The sequence below is a fragment of the Pimephales promelas genome, chromosome 3 (genome assembly GCF_988280905.1).
Source record: "Pimephales promelas chromosome 3, fPimPro1.hap1.1, whole genome shotgun sequence".
Classification (NCBI taxonomy): domain Eukaryota; kingdom Metazoa; phylum Chordata; class Actinopteri; order Cypriniformes; family Leuciscidae; genus Pimephales; species Pimephales promelas.
This window is the reverse complement of record NC_142771.1, coordinates 47,749,767-47,768,075: the sequence shown is the minus strand read 5'-3', so window position 1 is coordinate 47,768,075 and position 18,309 is coordinate 47,749,767. Positions and strand designations below refer to the sequence as shown.

General features: G+C 49.4%; 3 protein-coding genes, 15 non-coding genes and 1 pseudogene across 18 annotated transcripts; 16 read left to right on the top strand and 3 right to left on the bottom strand.

Annotated features, from left to right (window-relative positions):
- The first annotated feature begins 786 nt into the window (after nucleotides 1-786).
- On the top strand, nucleotides 787-893 carry LOC120476345 (U6 spliceosomal RNA). The gene has a single exon (XR_005622127.2). It is a non-coding gene; the product is annotated as a U6 spliceosomal RNA (small nuclear RNA).
- A 435-nt stretch (nucleotides 894-1,328) lies between these two features.
- On the top strand, nucleotides 1,329-1,435 carry LOC148994750 (U6 spliceosomal RNA). The gene has a single exon (XR_016164109.1). It is a non-coding gene; the product is annotated as a U6 spliceosomal RNA (small nuclear RNA).
- Nucleotides 1,436-1,870: 435 nt separating this feature from the next.
- Nucleotides 1,871-1,977, top strand: LOC148994749 (U6 spliceosomal RNA). Its single transcript, XR_016164881.1, has one exon. It is a non-coding gene; the product is annotated as a U6 spliceosomal RNA (small nuclear RNA).
- Nucleotides 1,978-2,412: 435 nt separating this feature from the next.
- LOC148994748 (U6 spliceosomal RNA) lies at nucleotides 2,413-2,519 on the top strand. Its single transcript, XR_016163709.1, has one exon. It is a non-coding gene; the product is annotated as a U6 spliceosomal RNA (small nuclear RNA).
- Nucleotides 2,520-2,954: 435 nt separating this feature from the next.
- LOC148994747 (U6 spliceosomal RNA) lies at nucleotides 2,955-3,061 on the top strand. Its single transcript, XR_016162601.1, has one exon. It is a non-coding gene; the product is annotated as a U6 spliceosomal RNA (small nuclear RNA).
- Nucleotides 3,062-3,496: 435 nt separating this feature from the next.
- LOC148994746 (U6 spliceosomal RNA) lies at nucleotides 3,497-3,603 on the top strand. Its single transcript, XR_016161486.1, has one exon. It is a non-coding gene; the product is annotated as a U6 spliceosomal RNA (small nuclear RNA).
- A 435-nt stretch (nucleotides 3,604-4,038) lies between these two features.
- On the top strand, nucleotides 4,039-4,136 carry LOC120476360 (U6 spliceosomal RNA; annotated as a pseudogene).
- A 1,661-nt stretch (nucleotides 4,137-5,797) lies between these two features.
- On the bottom strand, nucleotides 5,798-8,625 carry LOC148994745 (uncharacterized). The gene is made up of 6 exons (XM_089127810.1): nucleotides 8,153-8,625; nucleotides 7,834-8,043; nucleotides 7,439-7,752; nucleotides 7,082-7,338; nucleotides 6,722-6,970; nucleotides 5,798-6,631 (listed from the first exon to the last, which is right to left on the bottom strand). The coding sequence occupies exons 1-6, from the start codon at nucleotides 8,535-8,537 to the stop codon at nucleotides 5,833-5,835; spliced, it is 2,214 nt and encodes a 737-aa protein (XP_088983936.1). The 5' UTR covers nucleotides 8,538-8,625; the 3' UTR covers nucleotides 5,798-5,832.
- Nucleotides 8,626-8,731: 106 nt separating this feature from the next.
- LOC148994744 (uncharacterized) lies at nucleotides 8,732-10,803 on the bottom strand. The gene is made up of 5 exons (XM_089128065.1): nucleotides 10,800-10,803; nucleotides 10,245-10,543; nucleotides 9,663-10,102; nucleotides 9,266-9,587; nucleotides 8,732-9,052 (listed from the first exon to the last, which is right to left on the bottom strand). The coding sequence occupies exons 1-5, from the start codon at nucleotides 10,801-10,803 to the stop codon at nucleotides 8,732-8,734; spliced, it is 1,386 nt and encodes a 461-aa protein (XP_088984191.1).
- On the bottom strand, nucleotides 10,575-12,166 carry LOC148994743 (uncharacterized). Its single transcript, XM_089127806.1, has 4 exons — nucleotides 11,539-12,166; nucleotides 11,163-11,461; nucleotides 10,976-11,083; nucleotides 10,575-10,864 (listed from the first exon to the last, which is right to left on the bottom strand). The coding sequence occupies exons 1-4, from the start codon at nucleotides 12,081-12,083 to the stop codon at nucleotides 10,854-10,856; spliced, it is 963 nt and encodes a 320-aa protein (XP_088983932.1). The 5' UTR covers nucleotides 12,084-12,166; the 3' UTR covers nucleotides 10,575-10,853.
- Nucleotides 12,167-13,506: 1,340 nt separating this feature from the next.
- On the top strand, nucleotides 13,507-13,613 carry LOC148994742 (U6 spliceosomal RNA). The gene has a single exon (XR_016164893.1). It is a non-coding gene; the product is annotated as a U6 spliceosomal RNA (small nuclear RNA).
- A 435-nt stretch (nucleotides 13,614-14,048) lies between these two features.
- On the top strand, nucleotides 14,049-14,155 carry LOC148994741 (U6 spliceosomal RNA). Its single transcript, XR_016160372.1, has one exon. It is a non-coding gene; the product is annotated as a U6 spliceosomal RNA (small nuclear RNA).
- A 435-nt stretch (nucleotides 14,156-14,590) lies between these two features.
- LOC148994740 (U6 spliceosomal RNA) lies at nucleotides 14,591-14,697 on the top strand. Its single transcript, XR_016164870.1, has one exon. It is a non-coding gene; the product is annotated as a U6 spliceosomal RNA (small nuclear RNA).
- A 435-nt stretch (nucleotides 14,698-15,132) lies between these two features.
- On the top strand, nucleotides 15,133-15,239 carry LOC148994739 (U6 spliceosomal RNA). Its single transcript, XR_016159261.1, has one exon. It is a non-coding gene; the product is annotated as a U6 spliceosomal RNA (small nuclear RNA).
- Nucleotides 15,240-15,674: 435 nt separating this feature from the next.
- LOC148994738 (U6 spliceosomal RNA) lies at nucleotides 15,675-15,781 on the top strand. Its single transcript, XR_016158157.1, has one exon. It is a non-coding gene; the product is annotated as a U6 spliceosomal RNA (small nuclear RNA).
- A 435-nt stretch (nucleotides 15,782-16,216) lies between these two features.
- LOC148994737 (U6 spliceosomal RNA) lies at nucleotides 16,217-16,323 on the top strand. Its single transcript, XR_016157036.1, has one exon. It is a non-coding gene; the product is annotated as a U6 spliceosomal RNA (small nuclear RNA).
- Nucleotides 16,324-16,758: 435 nt separating this feature from the next.
- LOC148994736 (U6 spliceosomal RNA) lies at nucleotides 16,759-16,865 on the top strand. Its single transcript, XR_016166487.1, has one exon. It is a non-coding gene; the product is annotated as a U6 spliceosomal RNA (small nuclear RNA).
- A 435-nt stretch (nucleotides 16,866-17,300) lies between these two features.
- On the top strand, nucleotides 17,301-17,407 carry LOC148994735 (U6 spliceosomal RNA). Its single transcript, XR_016155909.1, has one exon. It is a non-coding gene; the product is annotated as a U6 spliceosomal RNA (small nuclear RNA).
- Nucleotides 17,408-17,842: 435 nt separating this feature from the next.
- LOC120476353 (U6 spliceosomal RNA) lies at nucleotides 17,843-17,949 on the top strand. Its single transcript, XR_005622134.2, has one exon. It is a non-coding gene; the product is annotated as a U6 spliceosomal RNA (small nuclear RNA).
- Nucleotides 17,950-18,309: the final 360 nt, after the last annotated feature.

Genomic DNA, 18,309 nt, shown 5'->3' with positions numbered 1-18,309 from the left:
TTTTTGTTTTACTCACTCAGTCAGTCGTAACCGTCACACTCTTCCGTTTGAGTTGGTTGCTATGACGCTTGAGTATACTAACCGTTTATTGGCCCAAAACGTTCGACAAAAGCTTGAGTATACTAACCGTTGATTGGCCCAAAACGCTCGACAAACGCTCGACAATCCGAGCTTTCTGATTGGCCCATAACTGAAAACGCTCGACAATCCGAGCTTTCTGATTGGCCCAAAACTGAAAACGCTCGACAAAGGCTCGACAGCACGAGCTGCTGATTGGCCGGCATCCAGAGAAGATCGCGGGACATAGAGCGAAAGGATGACACGCAAATCCGTGAAGCGCTCCATATTTTTGGCAGCTGTGATCAAGCCTCCTTCGCTGGAATTGATTCATACCTTCTTGCCACAACTTATTTTCATTCTTGATCTCTTGTGTCAAGAACTGGTGCATCTCCAATGTCTATAGGGCAATCTCAGTTTTCCAGCAAAGTGTGTCCACTCCCTTTCTTCAGCAGATGCCGACAGGAAACAGGGTTTGACCCCATAGGCGATATCTTTTCCCTTCAATGTTGTCAAGGTTGTCCGCATTATCCGGTTTTCTGCTTTCCGCAAACTCATTTCTTTCTCGAAAACCTGGAGGACACAGCCCATCCAGAGCTTGTAGTTTGGTACCATAGATAAGTCTACCCAACCCATTCTTTCAGTAGATGGCTCGCTTGCCCTACCACCTTGGTGATGGCTCGCTGGAACCCGAGGGGTACATATTCCTTGAGCGGGACAGTTGGCCTCGTGCTTGCTAAGGCAGCACATATACTAAAATTGGATCGATACAGAGAAGATTAGCATGGCCCCTGCGAAAGGATGACACGCAAATCCGTGAAGCACTCCATATTTTTGGCAGCTGTGATCAAGCCTCCTTCACTGGAATTGATTCATACCTTCTTGCCACAACTTATTTTCAATCTTGATCTCTTGTGTCAAGAACTGGTGCATCTCCAATGTCTATAGGGCACTCTCAGTTTTCCAGCAAAGTGTGTCCACTCCCTTTCTTCAGCAGATGCCGACAGGGAACAGGGTTTGACCCCATAGGCGATATCTTTTCCCTTCAATGTTGTCAAGGTTGTCCGCATTATCCGGTTTTCTGCTTTCCGCAAACTCATTTCTTTCTCGAAAACCTGGAGGACACAGCCCATCCAGAGCTTGTAGTTTGGTACCATAGATAAGTCTACCCAACCCATTCTTTCAGTAGATGGCTCGCTTGCCCTACCACCTTGGTGATGGCTCGCTGGAACCCGAGGGGTACATATTCCTTGAGCGGGACAGTTGGCCTCGTGCTTGCTAAGGCAGCACATATACTAAAATTGGATCGATACAGAGAAGATTAGCATGGCCCCTGCGAAAGGATGACACGCAAATCCGTGAAGCGCTCCATATTTTTGGCAGCTGTGATCAAGCCTCCTTCACTGGAATTGATTCATACCTTCTTGCCACAACTTATTTTCATTCTTGATCTCTTGTGTCAAGAACTGGTGCATCTCCAATGTCTATAGGGCACTCTCAGTTTTCCAGCAAAGTGTGTCCACTCCCTTTCTTCAGCAGATGCCGACAGGGAACAGGGTTTGACCCCATAGGCGATATCTTTTCCCTTCAATGTTGTCAAGGTTGTCCGCATTATCCGGTTTTCTGCTTTCCGCCAACTCATTTCTTTCTCGAAAACCTGGAGGACACAGCCCATTCAGAGCTTGTAGTTTGATACCATAGATAAGTCTACCCAACCCATTCTTTCAGTAGATGGCTCGCTTGCCCTACCACCTTGGTGATGGCTCGCTGGAACCCGAGGGGTACATATTCCTTGAGCGGGACAGTTGGCCTCGTGCTTGCTAAGGCAGCACATATATTAAAATTGGATCGATACAGAGAAGATTAGCATGGCCCCTGCGAAAGGATGACACGCAAATCCGTGAAGCGCTCCATATTTTTGGCAGCTGTGATCAAGCCTCCTTCACTGGAATTGATTCATACCTTCTTGCCACAACTTATTTTCATTCTTGATCTCTTGTGTCAAGAACTGGTGCATCTCCAATGTCTATAGGGCACTCTCAGTTTTCCAGCAAAGTTTGTCCACTCCCTTTCTTCAGCAGATGCCGACAGGGAACAGGGTTTGACCCCATAGGCGATATCTTTTCCCTTCAATGTTGTCAAGGTTGTCCGCATTATCCGGTTTTCTGCTTTCCGCAAACTCATTTCTTTCTCGAAAACCTGGAGGACACAGCCCATCCAGAGCTTGTAGTTTGGTACCATAGATAAGTCTACCCAACCCATTCTTTCAGTAGATGGCTCGCTTGCCCTACCACCTTGGTGATGGCTCGCTGGAACCCAAGGGGTACATATTCCTTGAGCGGGACAGTTGGCCTCGTGCTTGCTAAGGCAGCACATATACTAAAATTGGATCGATACAGAGAAGATTAGCATGGCCCCTGCGAAAGGATGACACGCAAATCCGTGAAGCGCTCCATATTTTTGGCAGCTGTGATCAAGCCTCCTTCACTGGAATTGATTCATACCTTCTTGCCACAACTTATTTTCATTCTTGATCTCTTGTGTCAAGAACTGGTGCATCTCCAATGTCTATAGGGCACTCTCAGTTTTCCAGCAAAGTGTGTCCACTCCCTTTCTTCAGCAGATGCCGACAGGGAACAGGGTTTGACCCCATAGGCGATATCTTTTCCCTTCAATGTTGTCAAGGTTGTCCGCATTATCCGGTTTTCTGCTTTCCGCAAACTCATTTCTTTCTCGAAAACCTGGAGGACACAGCCCATCCAGAGCTTGTAGTTTGGTACCATAGATAAGTCTACCCAACCCATTCTTTCAGTAGATGGCTCGCTTGCCCTACCACCTTGGTGATGGCTCGCTGGAACCCAAGGGGTACATATTCCTTGAGCGGGACAGTTGGCCTCGTGCTTGCTAAGGCAGCACATATACTAAAATTGGATCGATACAGAGAAGATTAGCATGGCCCCTGCGAAAGGATGACACGCAAATCCGTGAAGCGCTCCATATTTTTGGCAGCTGTGATCAAGCCTCCGTCACTGGAATTGATTCATACCTTCTTGCCACAACTTATTTTCATTCTTGATCTCTTGTGTCAAGAACTGGTGCATCTCCAATGTCTATAAGACACTCTCAGTTTTCCAGCAAAGTGTGTCCACTCCCCTTCTTCAGCAGATGCCGACAGGGAACAGGGTTTGACCCCATAGGCGATATCTTTTCCCTTCAATGTTGTCAAGGTTGTCCGCATTATCCGGTTTTCTGCTTTCCGCCAACTCATTTCTTTCTCGAAAACCTGGAGGAGACAGCCCATTCAGAGCTTGTAGTTTGGTACCATAGATAAGTCTACCCAACCCATTCTTTCAGTAGATGGCTCGCTTTCCCTACCACCTTGGTGATGGCTCGCTGGAACCCGAGGGGTACATATTCCTTGAGCGGGACAGTTGGCCTCGTGCTTGCTAAGGCAGCACATATACTAAAATTGGATCGATACAGAGAAGATTAGCATGGCCCCTGCGAAAGGATGACACGCAAATCCGTGAAGCGCTCCATATTTTTGGCAGCTGTGATCAAGCCTCCTTCACTGGAATTGATTCATACCTTCTTGCCACAACTTATTTTCATTCTTGATCTCTTGTGTCAAGAACTGGTGCATCTCCAATGTCTATAGGGCACTCTCAGTTTTCCAGCAAAGTGTGTCCACTCCCTTTCTTCAGCAGATGCCGACAGGGAACAGGGTTTGACCCCATAGGCGATATCTTTTCCCTTCAATGTTGTCAAGGTTGTCCGCATTATCCGGTTTTCTGCTTTCCGCAAACTCATTTCTTTCTCGAAAACCTGGAGGACGCAGCCCATCCAGAGCTTGTAGTTTGGTACCATAGATAAGTCTACCCAACCCATTCTTTCAGTAGATGGCTCGCTTGCCCTACCACCTTGGTGATGGCTCGCTGGAACCCGAGGGGTACATATTCCTTGAGCGGGACAGTTGGCCTCGTGCTTGCTAAGGCAGCACATATACTAAAATTGGATCGATACAGAGAAGATTAGCATGGCCCCTGCGAAAAGCTTCCCCATCATTTTTCTCTGTTTGTGCGCAGGCGCATTAGCGCCTTCGCGCATGCCCAGTCGCACAAACGAGGTACAAACGAGACCATCAAAACGTAGGATCGAATCCCGCCCGAAGCACAAATATCAAACATTATTTTTTTACATATATCATGCCTATTTCATGTGTATACGTTAAGGTAACATGACGTGTATTATTTGTTTAACCTTTTTCTGCATAGATATTAAAATCTGTTGTGTTAAACATTATATTTGTGTTAAACATTATATTGTATTTATATTGTTTCACCTTTTTCTGCATAGACATTAACATGTATGTTAAATAATATATTGTATTCACATTGTCTAACCTTTTTATATTGTTTCACCCTTTTCTGGATAGATATTAAAATTTGTTGTTGAACATATTGTATTTATATTGTTTCACCTTTTTCTGCACATTATATATATATATATATATATATATATATATATATATGTATGTATGTATGTATGTATGTATATTGAAATATTTTTTTGATATTTAAATAAAATTTATCAATAACATATCAGTTGATGATGATTGTATAGATGCAGAAAACACCAAACAGCAGCAGCAGTAGACTACAGTGTGAAATAGATTATTTATTTCAAAATACAATACAATACAATAAAACAGTGGTATTGAGAACAGTGGTATTGATGCAGAACAGTGGTATTGATGCAGAACAGTGGTATTGATGCAGACAGTGGTATTGATGCAGACAGTGGTATTGAGAACAGTGGTATTGATGCAGACAGTGGTATTGAGAACAGTGGTATTGATGCAGACAGTGGTATTGATGCAGAACAGTGGTATTGAGAACAGTGGTATTGAGAACAGTGGTATTGAGAACAGTGGTATTGAGAACAGTGGTATTGATGCAGACAGTGGTATTGATGCAGAACAGTGGTATTGAGAACAGTGGTATTGATGCAGACAGTGGTATTGAGAACAGTGGTATTGATGCAGACAGTGGTATTGATGCAGAACAGTGGTATTGAGAACAGTGGTATTGAGAACAGTGGTATTGATGCAGACAGTGGTATTGAGAACAGTGGTATTGATGCAGACAGTGGTATTGATGCAGACAGTGGTATTGAGAACAGTGGTATTGATGCAGACAGTGGTATTGATGCAGAACAGTGGCATTGATATAATATAAGGGCTCATTACAGACATGCATGGATACATAACGCAGCAGCATACAGTGTGAAGTACCAACGCGGCGGCAACAAAGCCAGTGCAACGTAACTCCAAAGACAATGACCACATTGTTCAACATACCCACATGTCCAAAAGACCTATATAACTTGTCAGCGCATAAAATCATAACAGCACAAATGCATGACAATGTGTTATACAGGTGTGAATGGGACAGACAATGTTATCTTTTCTTTTTCTTAAGCCATGTGATGAAGACACACAGTATAGGCCTATAAAACTTGTCAGTGCAAAGAATCAGTATAGTACAAAGGCATGGCAATGTTATACAGGTGTGAATGGGATACACAATGTTTTTTCAAGCATAGTGTCACTGTGCTGTAGAAAAATTGTGACAGGTGTGGACCGGTGTTTGTAAGAAGCCTCCACACCGCGGCAAGGTCCCGGTCCATGTGGAGGGTAAAGTCAATGTCTTTAAAAATAAACAAACAAAAAAAACACAAACAACTATATACACCTGCCCCAGCGAGAATGCAAAATCAGTCCGGGGCTCGACCCTTTTCCTTGTCCTTCATCTCCCTCAGCCACTCCTCCACACTCTTACCCGCTGCGGCGGCAGAGCAAAAATGTACATTGCCGTAGCGGGTGTGTCCAGTCTCCCTCCGCTTTGGCTGGCCGCATGTCCTGCACTTTTGTTCTTGTGGCATGCCGGCCCGGGCAGCAACGACTGCTCCTGCTCCTGCTGCTGCCCTCTGCTCAGCCCTCTTCCTCCTCAGCCACTCAGTTTTGTACACAGAGCGAGGCTGAGGAGGGGGAGCAGGAGGTGCTGCCTGCACTGCTTGTTGTCCTTGCTGTCCTGGCAGCAGCTGCAGTGCAGGCAGAGGGCCGGCGTGATGTGCGGCGGCCAGAGGCAGAGGGAGGATGTGTGGAGCTGGCGTTGTCCGAGGGAGCGTAGGTATGGGGAGCACCCTTACGCTCTGCTGGGGCAGTGAGAGGTCCAGAAAGAGAGGCTGTGTCATCGAAAAAGGCCCTGTTGCAGCCGCAGCAGCTGGTGGTATGGCCAGGACAACAGCTGAGGGGGCAGGCGGTAAAGGCGCCAGTGGGCGCACTGGCGCTGGCAAAACAGGCACCGGTGCTGCCACAGCCGGTGCTGCTGCCGGAGGTCCCACCACCCTTGGCGCTGCTGTCGTCGCCTGGCCTGTTGCTGCTGCCGGAGGACGATCCGCCGCTGCTGTTGGGCCCGTCGCTGAGCCCGCTGCCGCCGCCGGTGGTCGTCCCTCTGCTGCAACGCCTGAAGTGAGCACAGTCCTCTCCTTCTCCCGCTGCGTCCTGGTGAACCTGAGAACGGATTTCAACATAGTATTTTAGTTACATGTACAATTTTAAGAGCATGCAATTCATCAATACCATCAAAAGCATCAAACATACCACAGCGAGAGGGTCCTGGCATTCAGCTCAAAGAGCTGAATGGGCGCCCGAGCCATCAGCCTCTGGTGGCCCAGCACAAGGTCCCGGATGTGCTGGTACCGAAGCAGTATGCTCTCCCACCGCGACCTCCGGGCACCGTGTGCACGGCTGCCCGAGGGGATCAAGCGGCAGAGCTGGGCGCATACTGCCTCTACCAGCCGGCTTGCGCTGGGACTGCTGGCAGGTCCAGAGGTCTCTCCGACCAGGCAGCTGTGGACAATGGACAAAAACAATGACAGATATGAGCAAGATAATGGGCAACATTACATAGAGCAGCTGGTGTGTACATCAGGGATATGTATGATGGAAGTGTAGCCTTACCGCCTCAAGCTTTCCACACCAGGTATACTGGTGCGGCTTGGCTTCGCTGCCATGAAGCGCCCCTGAGCTGGCCTGTCCCTGTAGCGGGGAGGGTAAACTACTCGGGCCCTGTCGTACGGTGACAGGGCCTCGTAGAGCCTGATAAGCTCATCTACCCTCCCCTCGGACAAGGCCGGGTCGTGACGCAACCCCACCAAGGCCGTGGCCAACTGGACCACGGCCAGGTACCCTGGCTGGTCATCTGGTCCTCTGTAGTCCTGCAGACACACGGAAAAATGGAGAAAGAAATAAGTCAGTTGGATAGAACAGAGCAAGCGCCGTTTTTGGTGATGCGGGATGCACTACAGTCGTGCTTACCTCAGCAGCCTGCTGAGGCTCTGGCGAGGACCGGCCGGAGGAGTGGGGTGCGGGCTCGGGGGCACCGGTCGGACTGGATGGCTCGGGCGCGGGTGCGTCAGCCGGTCGCCCTGACCGCGGGTCCGTCAGAGGATCTAGGAACTCGCCAGGCACGTGGAGGGTGAGGTCATCCACCTCCTGGCCGTCGGCGAGCTCGTCATCCTCGACGAGATGGGGAACGTCCCCCCCCGCGTCCGGAATGTCAGGGTCCAAGCTGACGTCCTGCAGCACTCTGCCCGTCTGGGAGTACAGGTACTCGATGCCGATGAGTTCCCCTGAAGTACAACAACAGTCAGTCAGGTACAAGTATCATTCAGTGTGGACACGTGTAAGCGCGGTGGCTTGAGTGTTCTTACCAGTGTACTCCCTGGGCTTGGTGTAATCCTTGACCACACTCACGCCAAGCACCCTTTGGCTGAGCTGATCAAGAGAGTGCTGCAGGGGGCCATTGTAGGAGCGGAGCAGCGGCCGTCCCTCCTGTGCCACGGACGCCGCCCTGTCTGTGTTCCACCGCGTCAACCCCTCCAGGAGAAATGCCTGGAAGTGCCAGGGATTGGCACTTTCTCCTGCGGAGGAACACAGATCTGTTTAGCAGTTTATTCAGTGCACACAATGTGAACGACAGCGAGTCAATGACAGTGAAAGATTGACGTGACAGTGAAACGTGTGGTCTACCTGGAATGAAGCGGTTGAGATGCAGGTGGAACGACTCCAGGGACGTGGAGCCTCGTGCACAACGGTACACCGGCAGGCTGATCCCCCCCTTGGTCATCCTGCCGGTCTCAGTGTACAGCTCCACGCCCGGCGGGTCCTGGATGCACTGGAGGTGGCGCCGCTGCTCCTTCCAGATCTTCTGGATGCGGTCTTGGTCCAGCAGGGAAATCCCCATGGTGTCTCGTCCGCTGGCACCGCCGAAGGTTTCCAGGAGGTCACCGATCAGCCGCTCCGTCTCCGCCGCTCCACGCGTGCGGCGACGGCAATGGAGAGCCATGTTCTTGCGGCTGACGTGCCTCCACACTCCGGCGTCGGACGAGAAGGTCATCCCCTGCGCCTCAAGCATCCTCTTCGTAGCTTTGAGCAACCGGGCTGTGTCCTCTGGGTCCCACAGGAAGATGCACGAAGACAGCTGCTGCAGGAAGGGTTTATACAGCTGGTGGCTCTCGGTGGTGACACCTGTTATGGAAAAATGCATGTTATATCAAAAGTTATGGAACCATGATGTCTCTTACTGAAATGCTATTTGTTTAATTATTGTTATTGCCACAACACACCTGACGCAAAACGGCGCATCAGGTGCCAGATGTCCAGCCGGACCACCAGCTTGTCCCACTTCCCGAACACGTCAGCTGCCTTGGATCTCCCGTGGGACGAACAACAGTCCCGGTCGACGTAGAGGAGCTGAGGCGGCTCCACCCCAGCGTCCCGATACCGCCGCATCAACCCCTCAGCCATGGGCAACAGGCCGGCACCTTCGGTGTCCGTGAGCACGGACATGAGCACCTGTCCGTGCTCGTTGCCGACGTTCGTTGCCCATGCTGCGGTCTGGGCGGCAGCACCGGAGAGCTTCCGGGTCACCTGTTTTAAAGGATAAAGCATCTCAGTAAGGCTGCACGCACATAGCCAGAGCATGACACTCCACACCACACTTATATACACACATATATTAGTATACATATATATTAGTATATATATTAGTATGTATGTCGAGTGAGCGTGTGTTAAATTAGTATGTATGTCGATAATAGTACAAACTATATAGTATATGTACATATATAGCACCACATTTACCTTCTTGGTAGAGTCCATCTTCAAAACCCTACCAAAGACGGAGGTGACCCGGGCCTTCACGTCCTCCAGGCGGGAGAGGATGTCGTGGCAGTACACCAATAACAGCCACGCGTACTGGGGCACGGGTGGCGGTTTTGGTGGTGGGGTGCACATGCGCACGACACCCTGCGACGTGAAGGGCTCCATGACGCTGAGGTAGTGTATGGACCGCCGCATCCAGGCCTCTGTGTGTGCCTCACAGAGTTTTTTGTACAGCTGCGTGGCGCTGTTCCCCCGAGTACGCTCACGCAGCTGGATGATTACCCGCCGGTCGCAGGCAAGTCTACAGAGAGGAGTACATCATGTGTTACACAAGAGCCACACACAGACACAACAAGGTTTTTAGACAGATACTTACTTGTAGGTGAGGATTGCCGGGAAGAGGGCGCGATGCCCCTCACCCAGCTGACCCACGACCTCCTGCGACCAGGCAGCTACCTTCCTCTTACACCGACGGCACTCCAGGTACTCGGTGGCCATCAAGTACCAGCCGTCGATGTCCAGGACCCTCCGGATGGTCCTGTAGAGCCCACACTTTGTGAGGGCCCTATTACAGCATGTCGGCCGGACGCCCCACAGACGCAGGGGCACCCAGAGGAACAGCCGACACGCGAAGAAGGCAGCTGGTGAGGCGGGTGGCTGAAAGTAACTCGGCCGGGGCTGAGGAGGGTCCCACCACAGCTTGAGGTCTGTGGTGAGTTTGGTCCTCCCCTCGCTGTCTGGCTTGAACAGCTCCCGGCCGATCCACTCCTGCTCTTCCACGGTGAGAGCTGTCCGCCAGCTCTCAGGCAACCGGGACTGTGAGAAAAAAAAAAGAACACAACCAAACAAACAAACAGTCAGGAGGCTGAGAGGAGGTGCTACATGCAGATTGACAGTCAACTTCACTGAGTTGTGCCGTCCATGAGTACGGGCCAGGTGTGTGAGCGTGTGTTTGTACCTCAGCCGAAGCAGGAGTGGGTGTTGCGGGCTGCTCCACTTTCCTCTCCTTCCTCTTCCTCTTTGCCGGCGCTGGTGCCAGGGTGGCCTCCCCGGATGGCGTCTCCTCCACGGAGACGCGACAGGGCTCCTCCCTGGTCAGCGCCGGAGCCCGCGCAGGAAACGCGAGGCTAGGTGGAGCAGCCGCAACTTGAGGTGGTGGTGGTGGTGGTGGTGGGGGAGGGATGTAGGACAGTGCCGGAGGAGCTGGGGATGGAGGCCTCACCACCAGCGGGAGCGTCTGAAGGACCTGTACGTGAGCTGCAGACACATTCACACACACACACACACAACAAAATGGCATCAGCCACAGGCAGGCAAGACTAAGTGAGACGTGCAGCATGCCAGTGATTAGATGACGTGCAGCATACCAGTAATTAAATGGTGTGTAGCATGCAAGTGAATAGATGACATACAGCATGCCAGTGATAGAGCAGATGGTTTAGTGCTACAAGGTGGATGTTGAGAGGTGAAGCAGGGCCAAGTGAAGCAAATCTACATTACCACTACGTTCTACACATCTACCACCGACAAAGACGGCTACATTACCTTCCAAACTTACCTTTGATCTTCAAGCATCAGCTGTAGAGACCAGTAAATGAAACCATTACAGTTAATGCTAAAATACTGCCAGAATAATATATATTGAGGGCAAATGTTGCAGTGTGACACGTCCAGTGTGGTGCCAATTACCCGTTTCTAAGTCAGTGGCCATCTGGACCAGTTCCTCGTCCGTCACCTCTGTGGGGGGGGAAGGCGGCGGAACCGAGGGGCGCTGGTCTCTGGCGGATGTAGACACCGCTGTGGGGTGGGAGGGCAATGGTTAGTTAATCCTTTACACCGAACCACTGTTGTGTTAAAGAGAAAGAAAGAGATATACCTGGAACTGCAGGCCGTGCTGGTGTGGTCATCAGCTTCCTGACCTTGGCCTGCAGCTCACCTAGGGCCATTGGACGCCTTCCCAGTAGGGCCGAGAACATGGGAGCGGTCGGCTTGCGTGGCGGCAGCCCGGTGGAAGCAGCAGCCTTACTGGGGCCACTGCTGCTGCTGCTGCTCAGAGGTGGGGGGGTAGCAGCCACCTCTGCCGACTGCTCCTTGTCTCGGCCCAGGATGTACTTCCTGGCGGCGTCCATTGAGGTCCCAGGCTGCGGTATCTTCCTCCGAAGCCACTTGACAAAGCTGCAAGACAATGATCAAAGATTAACACGCATATCAACAAGTCACAGCACCCTGCCCTTCACCACAACTGGACTTACGTCTTCTGCTTTTTTCCCGTAGACTCGTACAGGTCCTTCAGGGTGGCCTCCTTGAAGTCCCCAAAGCCAACAAGCGCCTCGCCCTCACACCCGGGCTGAGTGGCACGGGCCCGGGCCTCCTCGTGCACCCGGTGGAACCTCAGCTGCTCCACAAAAGCAGGGTGGGCGCACGAGTACCGGGCGAGTGCGTCCTTGTTGGCCATAAGGGGGCTGTCGGAGGCACTTTTCTCCCGCTCCCGCTGGTGGCTGGCAACCAACTGCGTGATGTAGCCCACGTCGTTCTCCAGGAGCCAATGGAAAGTTTGACCCTGGTACTTCCCAAACTGGATGCTGTGGCAGCCCAGCACCAGCATGGGGTCACCAGGGTCACCGCCCTTGGAGACGACGTGGGCTTGGGCCTCCTTCTCCACCTCCTCCGGCTTCTTGGCCCTCGCAGCAGCGGCGGTCCCGCGTGGCCCCTTAGAGGCGATGAAGGCCAACGCCTCATCAGAGGCCCGCAGGATAAGCTGCTGCGAGGCCGTGAATTTTAAATTTGCTAAAGACATATCTTCAACAACAAATGGCACAGCACAGCATTAGATGAGCATTACAGGTTAAACTAGCAGCTATATATTAATTGCCATATTAACAGGACTATCACACACAAGATTAATGATATACAAGAACTACACATTCACTATTATTGAAATATTAACGTTAACAAATTAATAATCAACAGGTAAATAATGACCCCAGGGTGCATTGGCAGCCATTAAATAAACAGGCTTATTGTTAATGCATAAAAGATACACTTAAACTTTATATTTTGATTTCACGTGGTGATATTATAATCTTAAGGGTCTAAAGATACTAAATGTATAGTCTTTTCATAATTTAATTTTGTTTTCAGAGATCGCCACATGTTGTCCCATTAATTTTCAATGGATTGCATTACATTACATGTTAGCGATCTCTCAAAACGTATTAAATCTTTGATCAGACAAGTGTAAATATTGTTTAAATGTGTAAACAGGACGCCTGACGTTGGTTGACGTTAATTAACTAACATACGTTAACGTTTCTTTAAATATAAAAACCAGTGATCGACGGAGAGACGTAATAATACATCGACAAATTCCATGTCAGTACATTGTAAAAGTACTCTGGGAAGACAATGTCTGTACATTCGTAATATTCTATTTATTTTTGTTTTACTCACTCAGTCAGTCGTAACCGTCACACTCTTCCGTTTGAGTTGGTTGCTATGACGCTTGAGTATACTAACCGTTTATTGGCCCAAAACGTTCGACAAAAGCTTGAGTATACTAACCGTTGATTGGCCCAAAACGCTCGACAAACGCTCGACAATCCGAGCTTTCTGATTGGCCCATAACTGAAAACGCTCGACAATCCGAGCTTTCTGATTGGCCCAAAACTGAAAACGCTCGACAAAGGCTCGACAGCACGAGCTGCTGATTGGCCGGCATCCAGAGAAGATCGCGGGACATAGAGCGAAAGGATGACACGCAAATCCGTGAAGCGCTCCATATTTTTGGCAGCTGTGATCAAGCCTCCTTCGCTGGAATTGATTCATACCTTCTTGCCACAACTTATTTTCATTCTTGATCTCTTGTGTCAAGAACTGGTGCATCTCCAATGTCTATAGGGCAATCTCAGTTTTCCAGCAAAGTGTGTCCACTCCCTTTCTTCAGCAGATGCCGACAGGAAACAGGGTTTGACCCCATAGGCGATATCTTTTCCCTTCAATGTTGTCAAGGTTGTCCGCATTATCCGGTTTTCTGCTTTCCGCAAACTCATTTCTTTCTCGAAAACCTGGAGGACACAGCCCATCCAGAGCTTGTAGTTTGGTACCATAGATAAGTCTACCCAACCCATTCTTTCAGTAGATGGCTCGCTTGCCCTACCACCTTGGTGATGGCTCGCTGGAACCCGAGGGGTACATATTCCTTGAGCGGGACAGTTGGCCTCGTGCTTGCTAAGGCAGCACATATACTAAAATTGGATCGATACAGAGAAGATTAGCATGGCCCCTGCGAAAGGATGACACGCAAATCCGTGAAGCACTCCATATTTTTGGCAGCTGTGATCAAGCCTCCTTCACTGGAATTGATTCATACCTTCTTGCCACAACTTATTTTCAATCTTGATCTCTTGTGTCAAGAACTGGTGCATCTCCAATGTCTATAGGGCACTCTCAGTTTTCCAGCAAAGTGTGTCCACTCCCTTTCTTCAGCAGATGCCGACAGGGAACAGGGTTTGACCCCATAGGCGATATCTTTTCCCTTCAATGTTGTCAAGGTTGTCCGCATTATCCGGTTTTCTGCTTTCCGCAAACTCATTTCTTTCTCGAAAACCTGGAGGACACAGCCCATCCAGAGCTTGTAGTTTGGTACCATAGATAAGTCTACCCAACCCATTCTTTCAGTAGATGGCTCGCTTGCCCTACCACCTTGGTGATGGCTCGCTGGAACCCGAGGGGTACATATTCCTTGAGCGGGACAGTTGGCCTCGTGCTTGCTAAGGCAGCACATATACTAAAATTGGATCGATACAGAGAAGATTAGCATGGCCCCTGCGAAAGGATGACACGCAAATCCGTGAAGCGCTCCATATTTTTGGCAGCTGTGATCAAGCCTCCTTCACTGGAATTGATTCATACCTTCTTGCCACAACTTATTTTCATTCTTGATCTCTTGTGTCAAGAACTGGTGCATCTCCAATGTCTATAGGGCACTCTCAGTTTTCCAGCAAAGTGTGTCCACTCCCTTTCTTCAGCAGATGCCGACAGGGAACAGGGTTTGACCCCATAGGCGATATCTTTTCCCTTCAATGTTGTCAAGGTTGTCCGCATTATCCGGTTTTCTGCTTTCCGCCAACTCATTTCTTTCTCGAAAACCTGGAGGACACAGCCCATTCAGAGCTTGTAGTTTGATACCATAGATAAGTCTACCCAACCCATTCTTTCAGTAGATGGCTCGCTTGCCCTACCACCTTGGTGATGGCTCGCTGGAACCCGAGGGGTACATATTCCTTGAGCGGGACAGTTGGCCTCGTGCTTGCTAAGGCAGCACATATATTAAAATTGGATCGATACAGAGAAGATTAGCATGGCCCCTGCGAAAGGATGACACGCAAATCCGTGAAGCGCTCCATATTTTTGGCAGCTGTGATCAAGCCTCCTTCACTGGAATTGATTCATACCTTCTTGCCACAACTTATTTTCATTCTTGATCTCTTGTGTCAAGAACTGGTGCATCTCCAATGTCTATAGGGCACTCTCAGTTTTCCAGCAAAGTTTGTCCACTCCCTTTCTTCAGCAGATGCCGACAGGGAACAGGGTTTGACCCCATAGGCGATATCTTTTCCCTTCAATGTTGTCAAGGTTGTCCGCATTATCCGGTTTTCTGCTTTCCGCAAACTCATTTCTTTCTCGAAAACCTGGAGGACACAGCCCATCCAGAGCTTGTAGTTTGGTACCATAGATAAGTCTACCCAACCCATTCTTTCAGTAGATGGCTCGCTTGCCCTACCACCTTGGTGATGGCTCGCTGGAACCCAAGGGGTACATATTCCTTGAGCGGGACAGTTGGCCTCGTGCTTGCTAAGGCAGCACATATACTAAAATTGGATCGATACAGAGAAGATTAGCATGGCCCCTGCGAAAGGATGACACGCAAATCCGTGAAGCGCTCCATATTTTTGGCAGCTGTGATCAAGCCTCCTTCACTGGAATTGATTCATACCTTCTTGCCACAACTTATTTTCATTCTTGATCTCTTGTGTCAAGAACTGGTGCATCTCCAATGTCTATAGGGCACTCTCAGTTTTCCAGCAAAGTGTGTCCACTCCCTTTCTTCAGCAGATGCCGACAGGGAACAGGGTTTGACCCCATAGGCGATATCTTTTCCCTTCAATGTTGTCAAGGTTGTCCGCATTATCCGGTTTTCTGCTTTCCGCAAACTCATTTCTTTCTCGAAAACCTGGAGGACACAGCCCATCCAGAGCTTGTAGTTTGGTACCATAGATAAGTCTACCCAACCCATTCTTTCAGTAGATGGCTCGCTTGCCCTACCACCTTGGTGATGGCTCGCTGGAACCCAAGGGGTACATATTCCTTGAGCGGGACAGTTGGCCTCGTGCTTGCTAAGGCAGCACATATACTAAAATTGGATCGATACAGAGAAGATTAGCATGGCCCCTGCGAAAGGATGACACGCAAATCCGTGAAGCGCTCCATATTTTTGGCAGCTGTGATCAAGCCTCCGTCACTGGAATTGATTCATACCTTCTTGCCACAACTTATTTTCATTCTTGATCTCTTGTGTCAAGAACTGGTGCATCTCCAATGTCTATAAGACACTCTCAGTTTTCCAGCAAAGTGTGTCCACTCCCCTTCTTCAGCAGATGCCGACAGGGAACAGGGTTTGACCCCATAGGCGATATCTTTTCCCTTCAATGTTGTCAAGGTTGTCCGCATTATCCGGTTTTCTGCTTTCCGCCAACTCATTTCTTTCTCGAAAACCTGGAGGAGACAGCCCATTCAGAGCTTGTAGTTTGGTACCATAGATAAGTCTACCCAACCCATTCTTTCAGTAGATGGCTCGCTTTCCCTACCACCTTGGTGATGGCTCGCTGGAACCCGAGGGGTACATATTCCTTGAGCGGGACAGTTGGCCTCGTGCTTGCTAAGGCAGCACATATACTAAAATTGGATCGATACAGAGAAGATTAGCATGGCCCCTGCGAAAGGATGACACGCAAATCCGTGAAGCGCTCCATATTTTTGGCAGCTGTGATCAAGCCTCCTTCACTGGAATTGATTCATACCTTCTTGCCACAACTTATTTTCATTCTTGATCTCTTGTGTCAAGAACTGGTGCATCTCCAATGTCTATAGGGCACTCTCAGTTTTCCAGCAAAGTGTGTCCACTCCCTTTCTTCAGCAGATGCCGACAGGGAACAGGGTTTGACCCCATAGGCGATATCTTTTCCCTTCAATGTTGTCAAGGTTGTCCGCATTATCCGGTTTTCTGCTTTCCGCAAACTCATTTCTTTCTCGAAAACCTGGAGGACGCAGCCCATCCAGAGCTTGTAGTTTGGTACCATAGATAAGTCTACCCAACCCATTCTTTCAGTAGATGGCTCGCTTGCCCTACCACCTTGGTGATGGCTCGCTGGAACCCGAGGGGTACATATTCCTTGAGCGGGACAGTTGGCCTCGTGCTTGCTAAGGCAGCACATATACTAAAATTGGATCGATACAGAGAAGATTAGCATGGCCCCTGCGAAAGGATGACACGCAAATCCGTGAAGTGCTCCATATTTTTGGCAGCTGTGATCAAGCCTCCTTCACTGGAATTGATTCATACCTTCTTGCCACAACTTATTTTCATTCTTGATCTCTTGTGTCAAGAACTGGTGCATCTCCAATGTCTATAGGGCACTCTCAGTTTTCCAGCAAAGTGTGTCCACTCCCTTTCTTCAGCAGATGCCGACAGGGAACAGGGTTTGACCCCATAGGCGATATCTTTTCCCTTCAATGTTGTCAAGGTTGTCCGCATTATCCGGTTTTCTGCTTTCCGCAAACTCATTTCTTTCTCACAAACCTGGAGGACACAGCCCATCCAGAGCTTGTAGTTTGGTACCATAGATAAGTCTACCCAACCCATTCTTTCAGTAGATGGCTCGCTTGCCCTACCACCTTGGTGATGGCTCGCTGGAACCCAAGGGGTACATATTCCTTGAGCGGGACAGTTGGCCTCGTGCTTGCTAAGGCAGCACATATACTAAAATTGGATCGATACAGAGAAGATTAGCATGGCCCCTGCGAAAGGATGACACGCAAATCCGTGAAGCGCTCCATATTTTTGGCAGCTGTGATCAAGCCTCCTTCACTGGAATTGATTCATACCTTCTTGCCACAACTTATTTTCATTCTTGATCTCTTGTGTCAAGAACTGGTGCATCTCCAATGTCTATAGGGCACTCTCAGTTTTCCAGCAAAGTGTGTCCACTCCCTTTCTTCAGCAGATGCAGACAGGGAACAGGGTTTGACCCCATAGGCGATATCTTTTCCCTTCAATGTTGTCAAGGTTGTCCGCATTATCCGGTTTTCTGCTTTCCGCCAACTCATTTCTTTCTCGAAAACCTGAAGGACACAGCCCATTCAGGGCTTGTAGTTTGATACCATAGATAAGTCTACCCAACCCATTCTTTCAGTAGATGGCTCGCTTGCCCTACCACCTTGGTGATGGCTCGCTGGAACCCGAGGGGTACATATTCCTTGAGCGGGACAGTTGGCCTCGTGCTTGCTAAGGCAGCACATATATTAAAATTGGATCGATACAGAGAAGATTAGCATGGCCCCTGCGAAAGGATGACACGCAAATCCGTGAAGCGCTCCATATTTTTGGCAGCTGTGATCAAGCCTCCTTCACTGGAATTGATTCATACCTTCTTGCCACAACTTATTTTCATTCTTGATCTCTTGTGTCAAGAACTGGTGCATCTCCAATGTCTATAGGGCACTCTCAGTTTTCCAGCAAAGTTTGTCCACTCCCTTTCTTCAGCAGATGCCGACAGGGAACAGGGTTTGACCCCATAGGCGATATCTTTTCCCTTCAATGTTGTCAAGGTTGTCCGCATTATCCGGTTTTCTGCTTTCCGCAAACTCATTTCTTTCTCGAAAACCTGGAGGACACAGCCCATCCAGAGCTTGTAGTTTGGTACCATAGATAAGTCTACCCAACCCATTCTTTCAGTAGATGGCTC

Bases quoted from the DNA above. Each gene is read 5' to 3' on its own strand.
- LOC148994745 (XM_089127810.1), bottom strand. From the start codon at position 8,537: ATGCTTGAGGCGCAGGGGATGACCTTCTCGTCCGACGCCGGAGTGTGG. The intron at 7,753-7,833 runs GTAAGAACACTC...GTTGTACTTCAG, and splicing joins CAAGCCCAGGGAGTACACTG to GGGAACTCATCGGCATCGAG. The intron at 6,632-6,721 runs GTATGTTTGATG...ATCCGTTCTCAG, and splicing joins GCCAGGACCCTCTCGCTGTG to GTTCACCAGGACGCAGCGGG.
- LOC148994744 (XM_089128065.1), bottom strand. The intron at 10,103-10,244 runs GTACAAACACAC...TTTTTCTCACAG, and splicing joins CCACTCCTGCTTCGGCTGAG to TCCCGGTTGCCTGAGAGCTG. The intron at 9,053-9,265 runs GTAAATGTGGTG...CCTTTAAAACAG, and splicing joins AGATGGACTCTACCAAGAAG to GTGACCCGGAAGCTCTCCGG.
- LOC148994743 (XM_089127806.1), bottom strand. From the start codon at position 12,083: ATGTCTTTAGCAAATTTAAAATTCACGGCCTCGCAGCAGCTTATCCTG. The intron at 11,462-11,538 runs GTAAGTCCAGTT...ATTGTCTTGCAG, and splicing joins ACGGGAAAAAAGCAGAAGAC to CTTTGTCAAGTGGCTTCGGA. The intron at 11,084-11,162 runs GTATATCTCTTT...CCCACCCCACAG, and splicing joins AGCACGGCCTGCAGTTCCAG to CGGTGTCTACATCCGCCAGA.